Source organism: Sinocyclocheilus grahami, unplaced genomic scaffold, assembly GCF_001515645.1.
Source record: "Sinocyclocheilus grahami isolate Dianchi unplaced genomic scaffold, SAMN03320097.WGS_v1.1 scaffold166.1, whole genome shotgun sequence".
Lineage (NCBI taxonomy): Eukaryota > Metazoa > Chordata > Actinopteri > Cypriniformes > Cyprinidae > Sinocyclocheilus > Sinocyclocheilus grahami.
In genome coordinates this window covers 1,016,757-1,033,822 of record NW_015505345.1, presented here as the reverse complement: position 1 = coordinate 1,033,822, position 17,066 = coordinate 1,016,757, and the positions used below count along the sequence as shown (strand labels likewise).

Below are 17,066 nucleotides of genomic sequence, written 5' to 3'. Positions count from 1 at the left end.
GGAGCTAGAACGGGGCATGGCAAGGGGGATACCCCCCCCCCCGTTTAATGAGGAGGTATCTAGACCGCAACGCCGCAATAGTCATGTTCCTGCACTGAGAACATGACTCATCCATGAGCGCTGCTTCAGCGTGCTGTAAGCCCAAGCACGAGACACAGCGATCATGACCGTCAGATGAAGCCAGGAAGCGACCACATCCAGAAACGCACGAGCGGGAAGCCATCTTTAAAAAGACGCCCGTCGCTCATGGAGCTCTTTTAGATATTTGCTCTTTTAGAAAAATGGAAACACTCTTTTAGAGAGAGCGCTGAAGCGTCCAGGGGAGGTCGCGGCAAGAGTGCAGAATAGAAGCTGCAGCACGCCGAAGTTGAGCAGCACTGAATGGCAACCCCCACTGATGTGCCGTAACACCAACGCTAGGCTGTTTCTTTGCAGACACTCGCAGAGATTCGTCCTAGTAGAAGGCTCGGCTCCGAAGCGAAAAGCTGTTGTGCGTTTGCATGCGCTCTCCTTTTATACCCGCGCTGCAGGGCGGGGTGCGTGTGGCGAAACACACACGCCAACTGTCATTGGCTTGTTTCGTTTACACTCGAAAGTGATTGGGCTCTCGGGCGAGATCCCAATTTGTCAGTCACAACTGACATAATGTAGAACGTGACTGACTGAAAGGGAACAAATAAATGCAGCTTTGGTGAGCACACTTCAAATATCTAAACAATCAAATATCTTCCCGACCCCAACCTTTGAACAGTAGTGTAAAAATATAGACATAAAAAAATAAATACTTAAGATTCCATACCATTTCTACTGCAGGTCACTAAAAAGCAAATGTGTAACACTGAATAAAAGTAAATTTTGTACAAAAGGTCTAGTTTTTCCACACTAGATGTTTTGTAACAAAACTTTCTGAAAATCATGTTAATTGCTCAACTCACCCTTTCACTCAAATTATTGTACTACTAACATTATTTGCAAATTAAAAATGTACAACATTTTGCCTAGTGGTCTCAAAGGTTAGGACTTCATTATATGTGTCAAATGTACAGACTACATGAAAGAACAGCTTTAGTGATTCAATATATTTTTGAGTGAATGATTGGGGTGTTTGGATAATCTATACATCCATGATCAGAACCAGAATTAGGACTGTTTATTTAAAACCCAAAACCCTAACTTTGGTTCTACCATCAAGGACTACACTGCCCATCCTCCACATGTAGACACTGAATGATACGGCAGTGCTGAACAAAAAAGGGGGTTTGGTGAGGTACAAAAAAAGCATGCTTGTGACAAAAAAGGTGAACGAGGAGACATAAAATGTAACAGTACTGGATACTGTGAGCGTGAACAGAAAATACCATTAGCAAATGCCAAAAAATAAAGGTAAATAAGATACTGCAAAAAAGCAGCCATACTGTCACAAATGTGCAGTGCATTGCACAAGCGCAACTTAAAAGAGTGAGCCAATTCATCAAAGGTTTCCATGTAAAATCTCACAAAAAAGGTTGAAATACGGCATATGATCGCACATGCCCAGAAGAGAGACAGCTGTGCTAGAAACCAGCTCTTTCATCTTGAGATATGTGAACTCTCGGCGTAACCAAGCGGCTGAATTACGGGAACCAATTAGTAAGTCATTCGATTAATAGCTATTTTCTCATTCATCATAAATTCATGCCATGTAACGAAAATCTGGTCTTGTTTGTTTCTCCGGTACACAAAACAAACAGCTAATATGAGTGTTTGGAGATAGCACTTCAAAGCTGACGGACCCCTTTGAAGAAGTGATGCGGTGCATGTAAAGCTGGGACACAGACCTTGGCGTGATGCGAGAGCCATAGCTGCGCTGGGTGGTGCCGCTGACATCCAGCCAATTCTGATTTGAATTATCACAATCAATGGCCGAAATGAAACCCAGAAGCTCAAGGTGTGTGTCTGCAGCAATCAGATGAAAGTCAAATGTATGATAATGGGAGAAGACGGGGTAAAGTCCAGACATGCTGACTAAAATCCAGGAATTCTTCCCAGAGGAAAGACAAATCACATCTTTTTAATAATGTACAGGTTTCTCCTACAGCAACGAGATGGAAGACTCAAGTGGAGACGTTCTACTCAGATTTTTCTTCAGACCAAAGACCCTCAAGAGATCTCAACAACGTCACAAACAGATTTACCGCAAGGGTCATTGACAAATAGTAGGCGCCAAGGTAAATAAAAGAAAAATTGTGTTTAAAACCCATGTGCTCTCAATTCTTAGAAATGTATTCATATTGCTTCCACAAGATGGCATGTGGTGTAACCATTAAATAAAAAGTGTGCACATCTTAATAATTTATTGATTCATAAATATCTTTGTGTGTGTGTGTGTCGCATTACATAACCTGAACCAACCCATTACAACCTAAAATAATGTTACCTTGTCATAAATATGTCAAATTATTTAAAATTTTAATAGACTTTTTGACCTTGACACAAAGCCATGAGGGTCTGCAGGGGTCCCCTCTATATCTTATTTTCTGTTTTATGTCTCCATCTTGATCACACCACATAACATTAATTTGACGAAAATTATTTTTCAAATATTTGTAATAATTTAACAAAACAGATTAATTGTTTTCAATAAATAATAATATAATATAATAATAAATATTAAATATTATGCCAAGCTACCATGCTTATTTGATTTTTAAAATGTATATTTAGAATATTATTACATTTGTAGATTTTATTTTCCGACTACTTCATTTTTTGTACATTTGTACCAATGTGACATTTGTCACGACATAAACCCAAACACCAAAATCAACAGAGATCTCTATATAATTTCCAATAAATAAATAAATACTGTAAATAAATAAAAAATCTCAAATTGACCATTGTCTCTTGTCCTTTTATTTCATAGCTCTACTGTAGGCCAATAACATTTGTATTTACTTTTATACTTCTTTATTTCAAAGAGATGTACAGACTCACAGCAATTAAAAATTTAATTCATTCTAAACTATCAAACTATTTGAATATATCTAACATGGCTTTTTCAGTTATGTGTTTGTGTATAAATGTAAGCATTGTCATTATGCAAGCAAAATGTTTCAAGTTTAAGTGTACATATTGTATATACATTACAGTGTATACACATAACATTTTGTGTGAATGCTGTGCACACATTACGTGCGATAGCCAGTTTAAAAAGGAACTGCTGTACAACAACCCAGTCTCAGTGTGAAAGAGCTAGTTTCCTTTCCCAGCATGCTCCTGAAACCTCACCAACCTTCCCACTACACTGAACAATGGTGAGCGATCGTAAAACGGGTCCTGAGCTTTGCCGGAGCTTCTGCAGAGCTCTCCCTCATCATCATCATCATCATCATCATCCTCATCCTCCCCCTCCTCTTCCTCAAAATCCGAGTATGGGTCATCCGATAAGAAATCATCGTCCAAGTCATCCAACTCTGTCCCCACCCTCTTGTCAGGCCACGACTGGACCAGCTCAGTGATTTCAGAGGTTGATGTGGGCTCAGAGTGTGTGGGGGAGGAGTTAGGGTCGCTCGCTTGCTCACTAAGGCATGTGGAGAAAAGGGGGTTTCTGGTGTAGCCAAAGACACGGGAGCCCAGTTAGTATGAGGGGCCATCTGTCTTTTTAATTGTTTCTGTTCGCAAGTGGGTAAGTAAACTCTTTCAATAAGCCAATAGCCGAGTCATGGGCATACAACACATAAACAACCCAAAAAACAATCATCAGTAATGTGAAAAGCAGCCTGGAACAGGATTCCATTAAGATTGTCCAATATTACACTGCCTTTACACTGTTTGGCTTTTTTAAAAGAAATTAATACTTTTTATTCAATATAATAAATGATGAAAAGAGACAGTAAAGACATTTATAATATGACAAAATATTTATATTTTCAAATAAATTCTGTTCTTTTGAACTTTGTATTTATCAAACAATCCTAACAAATATGGCACAACTGGTTTTAAAATTTTTAATAATTAGAAATGTTTCCTAAGCACCAAATCAGCATATTGATTTCTGAAAGATCCTGTGACATTAAAGACTAGAGTAATGTAAAAATTAAATTAAGAGAATATTTCACAATATTATGGTTTTTAATCCATTTTTGATCAAATAAATTCTGGCTTGGTGAGACTTCTTTCAAAAACATTGCAACAAACGTACCAACCCCAGACTTTTAAATGAATATTAAAAATATATCAGCCAATATGTTCAATATAATGAAAGTGAATAAGGATGGGGACTGTCAAGCTCCACAATAATGCTTCAGCTTCGTGATGCATATCTTTTCAATTAATCGGTTGATGTAGTTCACAAAACCAGTCTAAATAATAATGACTCCCCTAAGCTACTGATCCAGTTGTAGCACTTAACAGCTAATGGAAGAGAAAAATTATCAGTGAATAACCATTCAAAATCTGTTTGTCACACAAAGCTATCATACATATTGGAGCTATGGTTCCAGCTTGCACTTATTGTAATTGCATGGAAAAGAGCAAAGTTTACAAAATGTTAAAAAAAATCTCTCTTTTCAAGTTCCACAGAAGAAAGGAAGTCATATGGTTTTGGAACAACATAAGGGGGGTTAAATGAGGACAGAATTAAAATTTTTTGTGTGAACTACTCTTTAAAGACATAGTAAAGGCGAGATTAACAGCATGTCATACAGCTCTGAAGTAGACAGGGTAATGGGAAGCGTGTGACCTAATTTGAAAGTGCATGGAAAATCGATTTCATGCTCTTCTGAATAAAGCAGCATCAAAAATCTTGCACTCTTAAAAAGCGTGTGGGCAATAACTCTGGACTTATTCCTCAGAGGAATTAGCTAAATTTCATATATCCTGTAGAGATCAGCTTTAACCATAGCTTATTACATTTCCGTTACATGTGTATTACATTACATATTATTGCATTTTCTCGTTCCAGCAGTTTTTCAGGCCTGCACGATGCTCTACTATAACAATTACAAAAACACAATGAGAATTGCTCATTTTGCATAACAGAATTGAATTCACTTTCAATGGGTTCAAATAAAACATAGTTTGAGGAGAAATCTGACAGGAATTTTGTTGATCATGTGGTCTTTATCTGACAGTAGTCAGAGAGTGCAGGGGCGTTCTGTACTAAACACCTGCGGGTCTGTCTAGTCATGCCCTGATGTAACCTTACAACTTACCTTCCAACCAGACGAAACCAGGGAAAACGGTCGTAGAACGGATCGCCTCCAGTCAGCACACTGTCACAGTCTTCAAGAGCACTGCCAGGCACCTCAGCAGCACGATCATACATCTCTCGCATCAGATCCAGCCTCTGCCTGCAGGGTGCAGCATTACACATCACTACTAATGTAAATACTGGCTATACTGTGAAACCCAAGGTGACTCAAAGTGTAGCTGGGCTTTTCTTCAACTACGAGCATTTTGTGTCTCAGAACTCGATTTTTAGTACAGGTAACAGATTTTATTGTTGTTGTCCTGAAATAACATGACTTCATTATTTTTTGCTACTTTTCAAACACCTTTTATGTACCTTTTATGGTTTTACCCATATCTTAGACGTTGAATTCTAAAATATGAGATTACATGATTCCAATAATGATTATTATATTTGTAAAACTATCAAAATAAAACAAAACATGAAATACCAAACTGTTTCAGTAATTACTGTGTGAAAATACTTTATAAACATGTATAACAACACAACATATGACTGTCCCTCAGTTTTTGTGTAATTTCCACTACAACAAAGAATACAACTGTAAATGTAGTGGGCACCAAAGAGTCAAAAGTGTCTGTAAAGAGCAAACTGAGATGAAATATGAGACCTATGTGAAGAAAATAAAGAAAAATCTAAATGGGCCAGGATACTTAAAAGGCTAACTATACAATTAGCTTTAGCAAAAATTCAAAACATTTTTAACTGTTTAAAACATCAAATAAACCAGTAATTTTGAAAATGTTGTGGAAATATCATTAGTTGGTTCCTGCACACCTGCCCACTGTTGGATACTGACAGTTCACAAATGAAATAATTTAGTGAAATTGTAAATAGCCTAATCTGCTTTACAGAAGTTTATTCTCTAAAAAAAATTACCTGAGCTTCTCCAGGGTCCAATAATGTGTAGCTCCATTTTTCTGATCTTGGACTTCTACAGCCACGATGGTGCGAGGGAATGGACTTTTCTCGCGGTCTTTAGCTGTCTCGGGTGGTAACAGGTCAGGTGGAAGTGGAGAATAAATCGTGTCCGTCAATAACACAAACTGGAACTGAACCTGTAAGTGACATTTGGCAAAATCAATAAAGATGTTGTCATATATTTTATAGGTTTAACAGAGTGGTGTAGTTCTTTCTGGTCTTTCTCAAGCTTTCACCTTCTTCTTTAGCTCTACGCTAATGGCATTGGCCTCCTTGAGGAAGATGGCATTGCCCCAAAGCAGATCTCTGAGAGATGTGAACTGATAACACCTCCATTTACGGAAAGCCCACAGCGCCAGTTCTGTCTCCCTCTCAGTCCATTTCACTATGGGTATAAGAGATTGAAATACAAGAGGCTCAGTTATTTAAACCGAGTCATTGTGATTAGTTCAGGTTTTGCCATTCGCAATCTAGTCACCTTCCTCCTCAGGTTCTTCATCTTCCTCTGCTGCATCAGGGTAATAACGATCTACCTGCTTCTGCAGGGCTTCTAACCTGCTCTCATAGTCCTGTAAAAGACATACAGTATAGTGAAATTTCAACACTAAAAAAGTGTCATATCATGCCTAATTGTAAAGTTATGAGTATAGAGGGAAAAAGTTTTATTTTAAGCTCTTTACAATATGTTGTTTACGTCACTTACTAATCTCTGTTGCTCCAGTAGATTGTTGGCCTCTTCTCTCTCTTTGCGATACTGATCCTCAAGTTCCTGCAGTCTATACAAACAAAGAGCTGATGACTCTGACAACACAAATGTCACATCTTAAAGGGGTCATATGACATATATGATGTTTTCCTTTGTCTTTGGAGTGTGACAAGCTGTTCGTGCATATATAAGATCTGTAAAATCGCAAAGATTAAAGTCTCAAACCCAAAGAGATATTCTTTATAAAAGTCAAGAGATGATGAGGATGATGAACAAATTAAACATTTAGGAAAATGGGAGAAATGCGGATGATTTGATGCACCTTGATTTGGCAGATGGGTTAGAGGTGAGCTTAGAGGCAATAATCCATCGCAAAACTAGATTTGACTCTTTATAATTTACATGCACCATTCAAAAGATAATTTTTATAATACATTTGAAAATAAAGCAATACTTTGATTTAACAAGGATGCATGAAGTTGATCAAAAGGGACAGTAAAGACATTTATAATGGTACAAATTCTATTTAAAATAAATGATTTTCTTTTGAACTATTCAAAGAATCCTGAAAAATTTATCACTTTGTTTCCACAAAAATATTAAGAAGCACGAGTGTTTTCAACATTGATGATAAATCAGCATATTAGAATGATTTCTGAAGATCATGTGACACTGATGACTGGAGTAATGATCAATGCTTTGATCACAGACATAAATTACATTTTACTATATATTCACATAGAAAACAGATATTTTAAATTGTAATAATATTTCACAATATTTCTGTTTTTACTGCTTGTTTTTATCAAATAAATGCAGCCTTGGTGAGCATAAGAGACCCCCTCTTCGCCTCTTATGCTCGTCCAATCGTCCATGCCTTCCTAAAATGCCTCGTTCAAATGCCCCCACAAATCTACATCACTGTGTGGGAATATTTGCATAACACCGCCCAAATGTATGCGCAAAGAAAGAAGGCATAACTTTTATTCTCGCTGTAATATTGTTGCCGCCGCCATGTCATGGAGACGCTGTGGATTTCCAAATATGGTAAGGGGCATAACATTTCCGTCACCCGCTTGAGGTATTCGGCCAATCAGAACGCACTGATAGCTGGCCAATCAGAGCACACCGCACTTTTCAGAAAAATGAGCTTTGCAAAAATCTGTGTGTTTCAGAAAGGTGGGGCAAAGAGGAGCAACAATAATTTTTGGTATGTGGAAAATAATGTTTTTTTAACCTTAAACTGCATAAACACATTGCATTACACCAAATACACCAAATATTGTTCTTTTTAGCAACGCCATATGACCCCTTTAAACTTATTCTTGAATTTCCGCCATGTTTCCTTTACCTCTGATCCATTTCCTGTTTCATATCAATGCCCTGTTTCTCCAGGAGTTCTCTCTGAGCAAAGGCCCAGTCTACAGGCTCCACTGGCGTCTCAGCGCAGGGGGTTCGTTCACGTTCCTGACGAGCCTGCTCTGGATGGTTGAAGCGGAACACATGGCTCTTGCCCAAAATGATTCGGTTCCCTACAAATGTTCAAGTCAATACAAAAAAAAAAAAAAGACAAGACGGTTTCATTCTACACAGATATGCATAAAAGCATTTATGCGAAATGGCATACAAATTTCAAAAATAATTGTTTTAAATGTTAGTTTATGAACATGACAAATTTAGAAATAAATGAAATAATAAATAAATGAATTAATAAATGAAATCATAAATTAATTAATTGAAAAATGAAATCATAAACAAATTCAATGAAATGAAATTAAAAATTAATTAATTAAATAAAAATGAAATCATAAATAAATAAAAATACCTACATAATTGGAACGAACCCATAATGCTTTGAAAAAGTATTGTAGCAGGTGAGGGAAAAGTGTAGGCAGACCTGATTTGAGAACAGTGGGTTCTGTTACTCTCTTTCCATTGACATAAGTTTCTGCTCCCTCACACGGCTCAAGAATGACAGCTGTAAAAACAGGAAGAACAGCCATAAGGACTGTGGGATATATGTGTATGAGCATGTGGGATTGCAAAGTGCATCATTAAAAAACCTTCTCCCATTGGTCCAGTGGTGCTGGTGAAAGTGCAGTGTTCCTCTTTGATGAAATGACCACTCAAAACAATGTCCTGTCTTCTGCTGGCATCTTCTCTCCCCACCCTGAGCACAGCAACATATCAGACGCCTTAGTACTAAATCTACTGAACAGAAGAATGTGTGAAATAAGAAGCTTGGATTGGCACTAACCTGGTAATTCCATCTTTGATGTAATACAGGAGACATTCAGACATCAAAGGATCTTCATTTAGATTCACCAGGTGGGGTGTCTATAATCAGGGCCCAAATTAATTCAAAATCAACATTATAGGTTTTGTATTTACTGAATGAAATACCAATGCTTGCAAGGCAGCAACTGAATAGTTTTAAAGTTTCAGGTAAGTTTAGGTTTTAGGCTTTGGTTTTGTGTTTAAAGCTAAATGCCACAGTAATGATGGACTGCTGTTGTCATTACAATGAGAAGGCACCTTGTTTTCTGTCCGTTTTATACTAGAATCAATACCTTCATTGCACAGATCTGTCCAAGTCTGACTATAAATGGATATAGTCGGCATAAAATGGTAACTCCATTCTTCTTGTCTCCCTAATGTGATGTATATCTGTGTAAATGGCTTCTTGAACGAGAAATAATGTATGGCAAGAATTTTTGCTTTTGTCCATTGGGAATTGATTGGATCTTTGGATTACCGGTATATGTTAATTGCTGAGACAATCTTTATGCAAACAGATGTAAGAAAGAAGACAAATCGCTATAATATATATACATACAGTATATTGTATATGCTGAAGTAAGTGGGAGTTTTTAAAACTGTTTTTTGACTTCCTAAAGTATGAATCACAGGGGCAGAAAAGAGGCTGAAATTGTCTAAAAATAAAAAAGTCTGAATGATGATCAAATAGTTAATCATACTTGGAATCAATGGTTTAAAACAAACTCTAGACAAAATGTTTGCAAAACATCAGAGTAGCACTGCCTTGTGAGCACTTTCAAAATGTATGTAGACAACCTTTTAAAAGAGGCAAATAAAAGAAAAGTAAAACAATTATACTAAGACAGCTGTCTTTACATCAAGTTTCAGTATCAAAATCCATGAAAATGCATGCAATTCACCAAATTGCGTAAGATTCCAGACATGAAAGCCTTTAAAAGCATCATGTGGCCATGATGCTTGAGATCTGAAGTCTTCAAAGTGCTTTAAAGTTTACTATAAAGACTAGAAGGAACTGCAGCACATCAACATTCATATTAGAGAGTAATGAGCAACAGATCCCTAAATAAAGAAATAAAGATCACAGACGCATTTAAAAGAGCTCTGATGGGGAAAACACACAGAGGTATGTTAGAAGAGTCTGAGAGGAGCGATCAGGATGTAACCACACAGTATCCATGGCAACCAACCTCATTGGGAGAGAACAGCCCAACAGTGTCTATAAAAACGGGCTGAGGTTTTCTCTGCGAGGGCTTCCAGAAGAAGAACGTAAAGACATTTACAGGCTTATTTGGTTATTTGAGCAAACATATTAACCTTAATTTGTGGTCCACCTGCACACGGTTTCTCCCTACAGCCTTTACAACATCTTTACCTTCTTTGGTGAAAAGACTCCAACAGTTCCTCCATCCTCACGCATGGCCACGCCCATCTCGGCCAGCAGTGCTTCTCTGTGAAAACCAATTTATAGATGCTTTTAATACGTTAACTTATACATAACATAAAAACTGCTTAAAAATCACATAAGAATTCATACAACACACCTGTCCATTCTGATGGCCTCTGTACGGCGAAGCTTCTCTTCCCAGGTTTCATTGAGCTCGGCAATGATTTTCTCTGTTTCCTAAATTGGCATTACAAACAATATCAAGTTAAAATATGCCATCAAATCTATGGTAGTTTTTGTGAGACCTATGTCTTTAGACAGCAAAAGTCAATTTAGTTTTTGGGGTAAGGTAATATGGTAAAATATTTTGAATTCAAGAGTTAATACACTGTAACTTTCAGACCTTGAAACTGCCGCAAAAAAAACACTTTCTCAGTTTTATTTATTGAAACAAAAACCTCATGAATGCCTCATTCTGGAATCAACTTTGTAATATCATAGGAATGAAAACATGAACACATGACCGCATTCTCATTCATTTCAATGGTAGGTGTTTGGTTGGTTCATGGTTAAAATCCGCCATCTTTACTAACAGATGCTCATTTCTGCAACCAGCCTCTTTTGAACCAATCACCATAAATGGCATGTGATCAACAGATTCCATTTACATAAAAGTTTTAAGGCTGATTCTCACTGCACCATCAGAGTCTGACCAACAGATATGTTTGTCGGATTTTGTAAAATCCACTGTTGCTGTGTATTACCACTATCGGCATCTGTTGCTGTTGGTTGGCGCTTGTTTTCCCCAACTGAACATGTTCATTCGAGGTTTGTTGGGTCATGGAATGTCTGAGAAGTGACTGTATTCTGGTGGTATTATTAGGTGTTGGTCTGCATCTGTTGGTGCACACTGGTAAATTGTTACAGTTGTGTAGGCAATGTTATTTTAGTATTATTTACAGTACAGTATACAGTGGTGGCCAAAATGATTAGAAAACCTGACAGATCGGAAAATAAATGTTTTTTTGCCTCCAAAACATGATTTCATTTCATAATGTTAATGAAACATGCAGGTGGTTGCTCTGAGCACAACAAATATCAGATTTATCCACTTTTAACTTTAATAGTTGGTATGTCCACCTTTTGCAGCAACTACAGCAGCACATCTCTCTGGCATAGTGTCAATATATTTCCTGAGGACTTCAACACTAATGTTATCTTCCTGCCTTCTGCAACTCAAGCCAAAGGCTTTCCATTGAACGTACAATAGATCTGTCCAGTTTATTTTCTAACTCGCCCCAAATTTGCTCAAAGGGGTTGAGGTCCGGACTTTGAGGGGGCCGGTCAATCATTTTCAATGTTCCAGCACATTCCTTCCGTCACAGGTAGTTCTGGCAATAGTTTGTTTGATGGGTACTGTAATGGCCAATTCAACAAAAACAACTGAAACCTCTTAAATATGACAAATGTTGTAATAATTTTGGCCACCACTGTATATGATTGTAGCATTTATTAATATTTTAAATGAGCTTTTATTTTTATATTTTCATTTTAATTGTAGTTTTTGTAATGGTGTTATGTGATTTTGTCATTTTTATCAGTTTTTTATATTTCAATTTATATTTCATTTATTTCATTTTTAGTATTAGTCATTAGTACTTCAACTTAAAGGGATACTCCACCCCAAAATGAAAATTTTGTCATTAATCACTTACCCCCATGTCGTTCAAAACCCGTAAAAGCTTCGTTCGTCTTCGGAACACAATTTAAGATATTTTGGATGAAAACCGGGAGGCTTGTAGTAAATTATACTGTCAAGGTCCAGAAAAGTATGAAAGACGTCGTCAGAATAGTCCATCTGCCATCAGTGGTTCAACCGTAACGTTATGAAGCGACGAGAATACATTTTTTTATGCGAAGAAAACAAAAATAACGACTTTATTCAACAATCCGTCTCCTCTGTGTCTCTCCACATCACCATAGCGCCATTTTGGAGAATAACCACTGAACGCAAACTGCGTACGCTATTCTGTGTCAACCGCGACACAATGATACGTTTTTTCTACGTGTATTTATGCTTTGATTTGAACGAAAACAGCGCATCTGTGCAGCGCGGCTGAAAGAAGAGCGTACGCTGCTTGGGTCCAGCGGATATTCTCCAAAATGGTGCTATGGTGATGCGGAGAGACACAGAGGATACGAATTCTTGAATAAAGTCGTTATTTTTGTTTTCTTTGCGTACAAAAAGTATTCTTGTCGCTTCATAACGTTACGGTTGAACCACTGACGGCAGATGGACTATTCTGACGATGTCTTTCCTACTTTTCTGGACCTTGACATTGTAATTTACTTGGCAGTCAATCGGACAGTCACAAGTCTCCCGGTTTTCATCCAAAATATCTTAAATTGTGTCCTGAAGACGAATGAAGCTTTTACGGGTTTGGAACGGCATGGGGGTAAGTGATTAACGACAAAATTTTCATTTTGGGGTGGAGTATCCCTTTAAACTTATTTTGTTTCAGTTAGTTGCTAAACCAACATTTCTCACTTTTTCTATTTCCATTCTATTTTATTCCAGCTTTATTTCACTTGGTGAAAACCATTTAAATAGATTTAGTTAATAACAACAATACTGCACGTAAGTACAGTAAAACTAAGGGGGGAAATTATTTTTTTTAAATGTTGAAAAATATGATATGAGCCCTTTAATCTGAAGTTGTTAGGCAAATGTTTGTCAGATTTATATTTGAAGGATTTCAGTCAGTGTTATCAGGGTTTCATGCCAGTCACCTTGAGTCTCTCAATGGCTTCCTCGCTCCCTGGGCTGAACATGATGCGATCATGGAGGCTGCTGATGGAACAAGCCCGGCTGGACAGGGCAGAGAGAGATGGAGAGGGGCTCATCGCCGTCATAGCATTGGTCACTGTGGAGAGATCACCTCTTTGATTGACAGCTTGGCCACTATTGTTATTGTTCTTGTAATCGGATATGTCTGTCGGGGAAGGGGGAGAGAGGTGCAGGGTGGGGAGAGGGGCAGGAGGTGACAGACACAGAGTTCAGAGAGAAGCAGACAGAAAAGGATGAGCAGAAGGAAGGAAAGGTAAAGAAAAGAAGACAGAGAAAGACATATAGCTTGAAATGAATTTGAATTCAGAGACCCAGAAATTTCACATGAGGAGAAACTCCCAAGAAACAAAGAAAGAACAGACAGTCAGCCCAGTAAAGGGGACAAGCAAAAACTAAATAAAAGCTCTAGCGCAGGCACCCGGCAGCACAGAGACACGCCAGCCATCAGCTAGCCTACAGCGTTACACACCGGCCATCCAATGACAGCAACCTGAGAGCCACGTCTGAAAAATTTAAGAGGCATGCATGCATTGATCTGGGCTGTTATTTGACACCAGTGTCTTATATTTGTTAGTGTACATTGAGCAAAATGCTGTTAGTCCATTCAAGCAACTAAATGGCAATCCTTTCTTGGTCTTAAAGGAATAGTTCAGCCAAAATGGAAAACTTTGTCATAATTTGCTCTCACTCATTAAAGGGGTCATGACATGAGAAATCAAATTTGCCTTGATTTGTTGGAATATAAGAGTACTTTGTACCATTAAAACATCCTGCAAGTTTCATAGCTTAAAAAGTCCTCCTCGCTATAAACAAAGCATTTATTTATTCAAGCTCCAAAAATGGCTCATTTTGGATCTGAGGTGCAAGATGACGTCAGCCGGGAACAAACATTTGCATAAACACAGCCTCCAGAGCAAGACATCTACGAATAGTCTTCTTTTTATAGGCCCCGCCCACTGGCGTTCAGTCGCTTAATGGCTGACACTTGATTATGCTGAATGCGAGTGTCGCGTCAAAAGCAAATAGAAGTTATAATCACTGCCGCTATCTTGTCTACAGTAGATACAGTATAGAGATGAGCATTTGCTTTCTGATACAGTCCACGCGTTTGAGTCTGTCAATAGGACAAATGGAGTGAAAGAACGTTCGCTTTGATGCGTTTGGTTAAACAGCTCGTTCACATCTTTGTACAGATATCAGAAGGATCCCAGCGTAAGGAACAAGTAGATAGTTTGGAGCATTTTGTTTTGTAAACGAGGCTTAGTTTCATGGAGAGTTCACAAAGAAACAGTTGTTGAAAGATGAAGCAGTACTAGATCTGACTGCAGCTGCATCACAAACCGTAAGTAAATGATTTCATAATGTTTTGTCTAGAAATGACCGTTTTTAAAAAAATGTTATTATGTTGTCAAAACACTCACATGCAATAGCAAGGGGGTGTTGATACTGTTTCCTATGCAGTGACGTTAGCCAATCATAACAGTGGGCAATTACTGAAAAGCCTTAAAGGACACGCCCCTTAAAACAAGTTGTTTTAGACAGAGGGCCAGAATAAGGGTTGAAAATAATAATTTTGGCAAAAACTTTACCGTTATAAGTAAACCTCAAGGAACATATTAAAATAATTTTAAAAATCCATGTCATGACCCCTTTAGATTATAATTTTCTTTCTTCTCTGCAATACAATAGACTTTAGTCAGCGTCTTATTTAATTTTTGTCAGGAATGAAAACGAGGCTGTGAGGGACAGAAGTACAGTGTGTTTATTGTATGGATTACACAGTTTTTTAAAAACAGTTACAACAGGTTGAAAAAAAAACTTCCAGTTGATAATGCATGACGTTGCATGACACAGGACCTTTAAACCGAGCGTGTCATTGTAAAAACTGTAAGTCAATCCCTCACAGCCTCATTTTCAACTGTGTTAAATTCAGTATGGCATCTAATCTGACTAAGATGTATACAAGATGTTCATGAGCCAAAAATGACATACATAGAATTGAATCCAGCATATGAGTCAACTGGTATATTATAAGCCTAGTGAAGTGACACAATCGCTTTATATGATAAACAGATCAAAATTAAGTCTTAATCTACTCTCAAATCAAATTAGAACACTGATTAACGTTCACAAACAAAGACTACATCAAATATGACAACATGAACTTTAAATGTCAAAAAACATCACACCTTATTGGTTCTCACATGCCATGAGATCATTTGAGGTTTGTGTTGCCATATTTGATGTACTCGGTCAAGTTTGTTATGACTGATGTATAAAGGCTTAAATTTCAATTTGATCATAGAAGTGATCATGTTGCTTTAGAAAACTTTGTACTCTAGTAAAAAATGTATATATTTAAAATACATTTATTTCATACTAAGTATAGTTCAAATCTATTAACATATTTACTGACATATCGCTCAAGATTTACTGATATAAATTATAATTAAACCTTATAAACTACTTGTGCGCAATGCACATTTCTTAATATTAAGCCTAAAATGCGTTTTAATGTCACTACTGATGAGGATTGTATGATATTGGAATAATATCAGTCTTTAAATGCCAGATATTTAAAATGTACCTAAAGTATACATGCAATAGTATATCTTTAGTTGGACTTCAGCACAACTACTGCACAATTTAAAGTGCATTAAGTACAAAATAAGTTGCAGGGTATTTTTATTAAGTACATAAATACGTAAATGTAATTGTAGCATACTTAGCATTAAATAAATGTATTTCAAATACATTTTATTATATTTATCTTTCACTAGGGGAAGCTAACTTTATGCCCATTTGGGACCGCAATACCCAAATGACTTTCATTATTTGCTCAAAAAAAGCTAAAACATTCATCAAAATAGCTTCTTTTGTGTTGCGCATAAGAAAGCAAGCCAAATGAGTCTGAATGACATGAAGGTGACTAAATGATGAATATGGTTAGGCTAAACTATCCCTTTAAATGTGCATGATATCCCCAATGGAGCTTTGGGGCTTGAGGTTATACTAAAATGATATCTAAAATACATCTACAATATTGGCAAAATATACCTAAGAAAATGTCGGTAACACTTTATTTTAAGGTGTCCTTGTTACATGTACTTACTATTATAATAACAATAAATGATGCATAATTACATGCAAGTAACCCTAAACCAAACCCTAACCATATAGTAAGTACCTAAAGTTAATGTATATTACTCAGTACTTAAATGTATAATTACACTGTAACAAGAACACCTTAAAATAAAGTGTAACCAAAATGTCTTAATGAAAATATGCACTTCACAGACTTTTGTCTAAATAAATGCTGTCTAAAGAGAATGCTATTGCCATGCTATTTTAGCCTATAGGCCTTTTTATATCCTTAACGCTATCTAGCATTGGCCCATCTCTCATACTAATTAACATACACTTTTTATAAGCAAATGTTGACTGTAGTACATTAGCAATGAGCTCATATTTCTGCTAAAAGCCAGTGACTCTCATTCCCATCATCTCTAACCAGAGCGATCGTCATCGCTGACCACAGTAAAACCTCCATTACCAGCTCCATTATGCTCTCGTGAAATCCATTTACAATGAAACAACTTACTGCCTACATCTGAGTTACAAAACAACATTCACGACTCTCACAGAGGAAAGATCCTCCCACGTTTCTCACTGCCAGCATTTCATATAATATCCACCA

At 37.1% G+C, this 17,066-nt stretch overlaps 1 protein-coding gene across 1 annotated transcript in view; it reads right to left on the bottom strand.

The window, feature by feature from the left end:
- LOC107593169 (kinesin-like protein KIF1A) overlaps positions 1 to 17,066 on the bottom strand; it is a 72,564-nt gene that overhangs the window by 30,647 nt on the left and 24,851 nt on the right. The window contains exons 14-25 of the mRNA XM_016282785.1: positions 13,312 to 13,445; positions 10,679 to 10,758; positions 10,510 to 10,585; positions 9,115 to 9,194; positions 8,921 to 9,027; positions 8,755 to 8,835; positions 8,209 to 8,389; positions 6,855 to 6,927; positions 6,630 to 6,720; positions 6,388 to 6,536; positions 6,110 to 6,288; positions 5,193 to 5,330 (exon numbers count right to left, since the gene is read on the bottom strand). Coding sequence (XP_016138271.1) covers positions 5,193 to 5,330; positions 6,110 to 6,288; positions 6,388 to 6,536; positions 6,630 to 6,720; positions 6,855 to 6,927; positions 8,209 to 8,389; positions 8,755 to 8,835; positions 8,921 to 9,027; positions 9,115 to 9,194; positions 10,510 to 10,585; positions 10,679 to 10,758; positions 13,312 to 13,445 — 1,369 coding nt within the window. The remainder of the gene's footprint in view (positions 1 to 5,192; positions 5,331 to 6,109; positions 6,289 to 6,387; positions 6,537 to 6,629; positions 6,721 to 6,854; positions 6,928 to 8,208; positions 8,390 to 8,754; positions 8,836 to 8,920; positions 9,028 to 9,114; positions 9,195 to 10,509; positions 10,586 to 10,678; positions 10,759 to 13,311; positions 13,446 to 17,066) is intronic.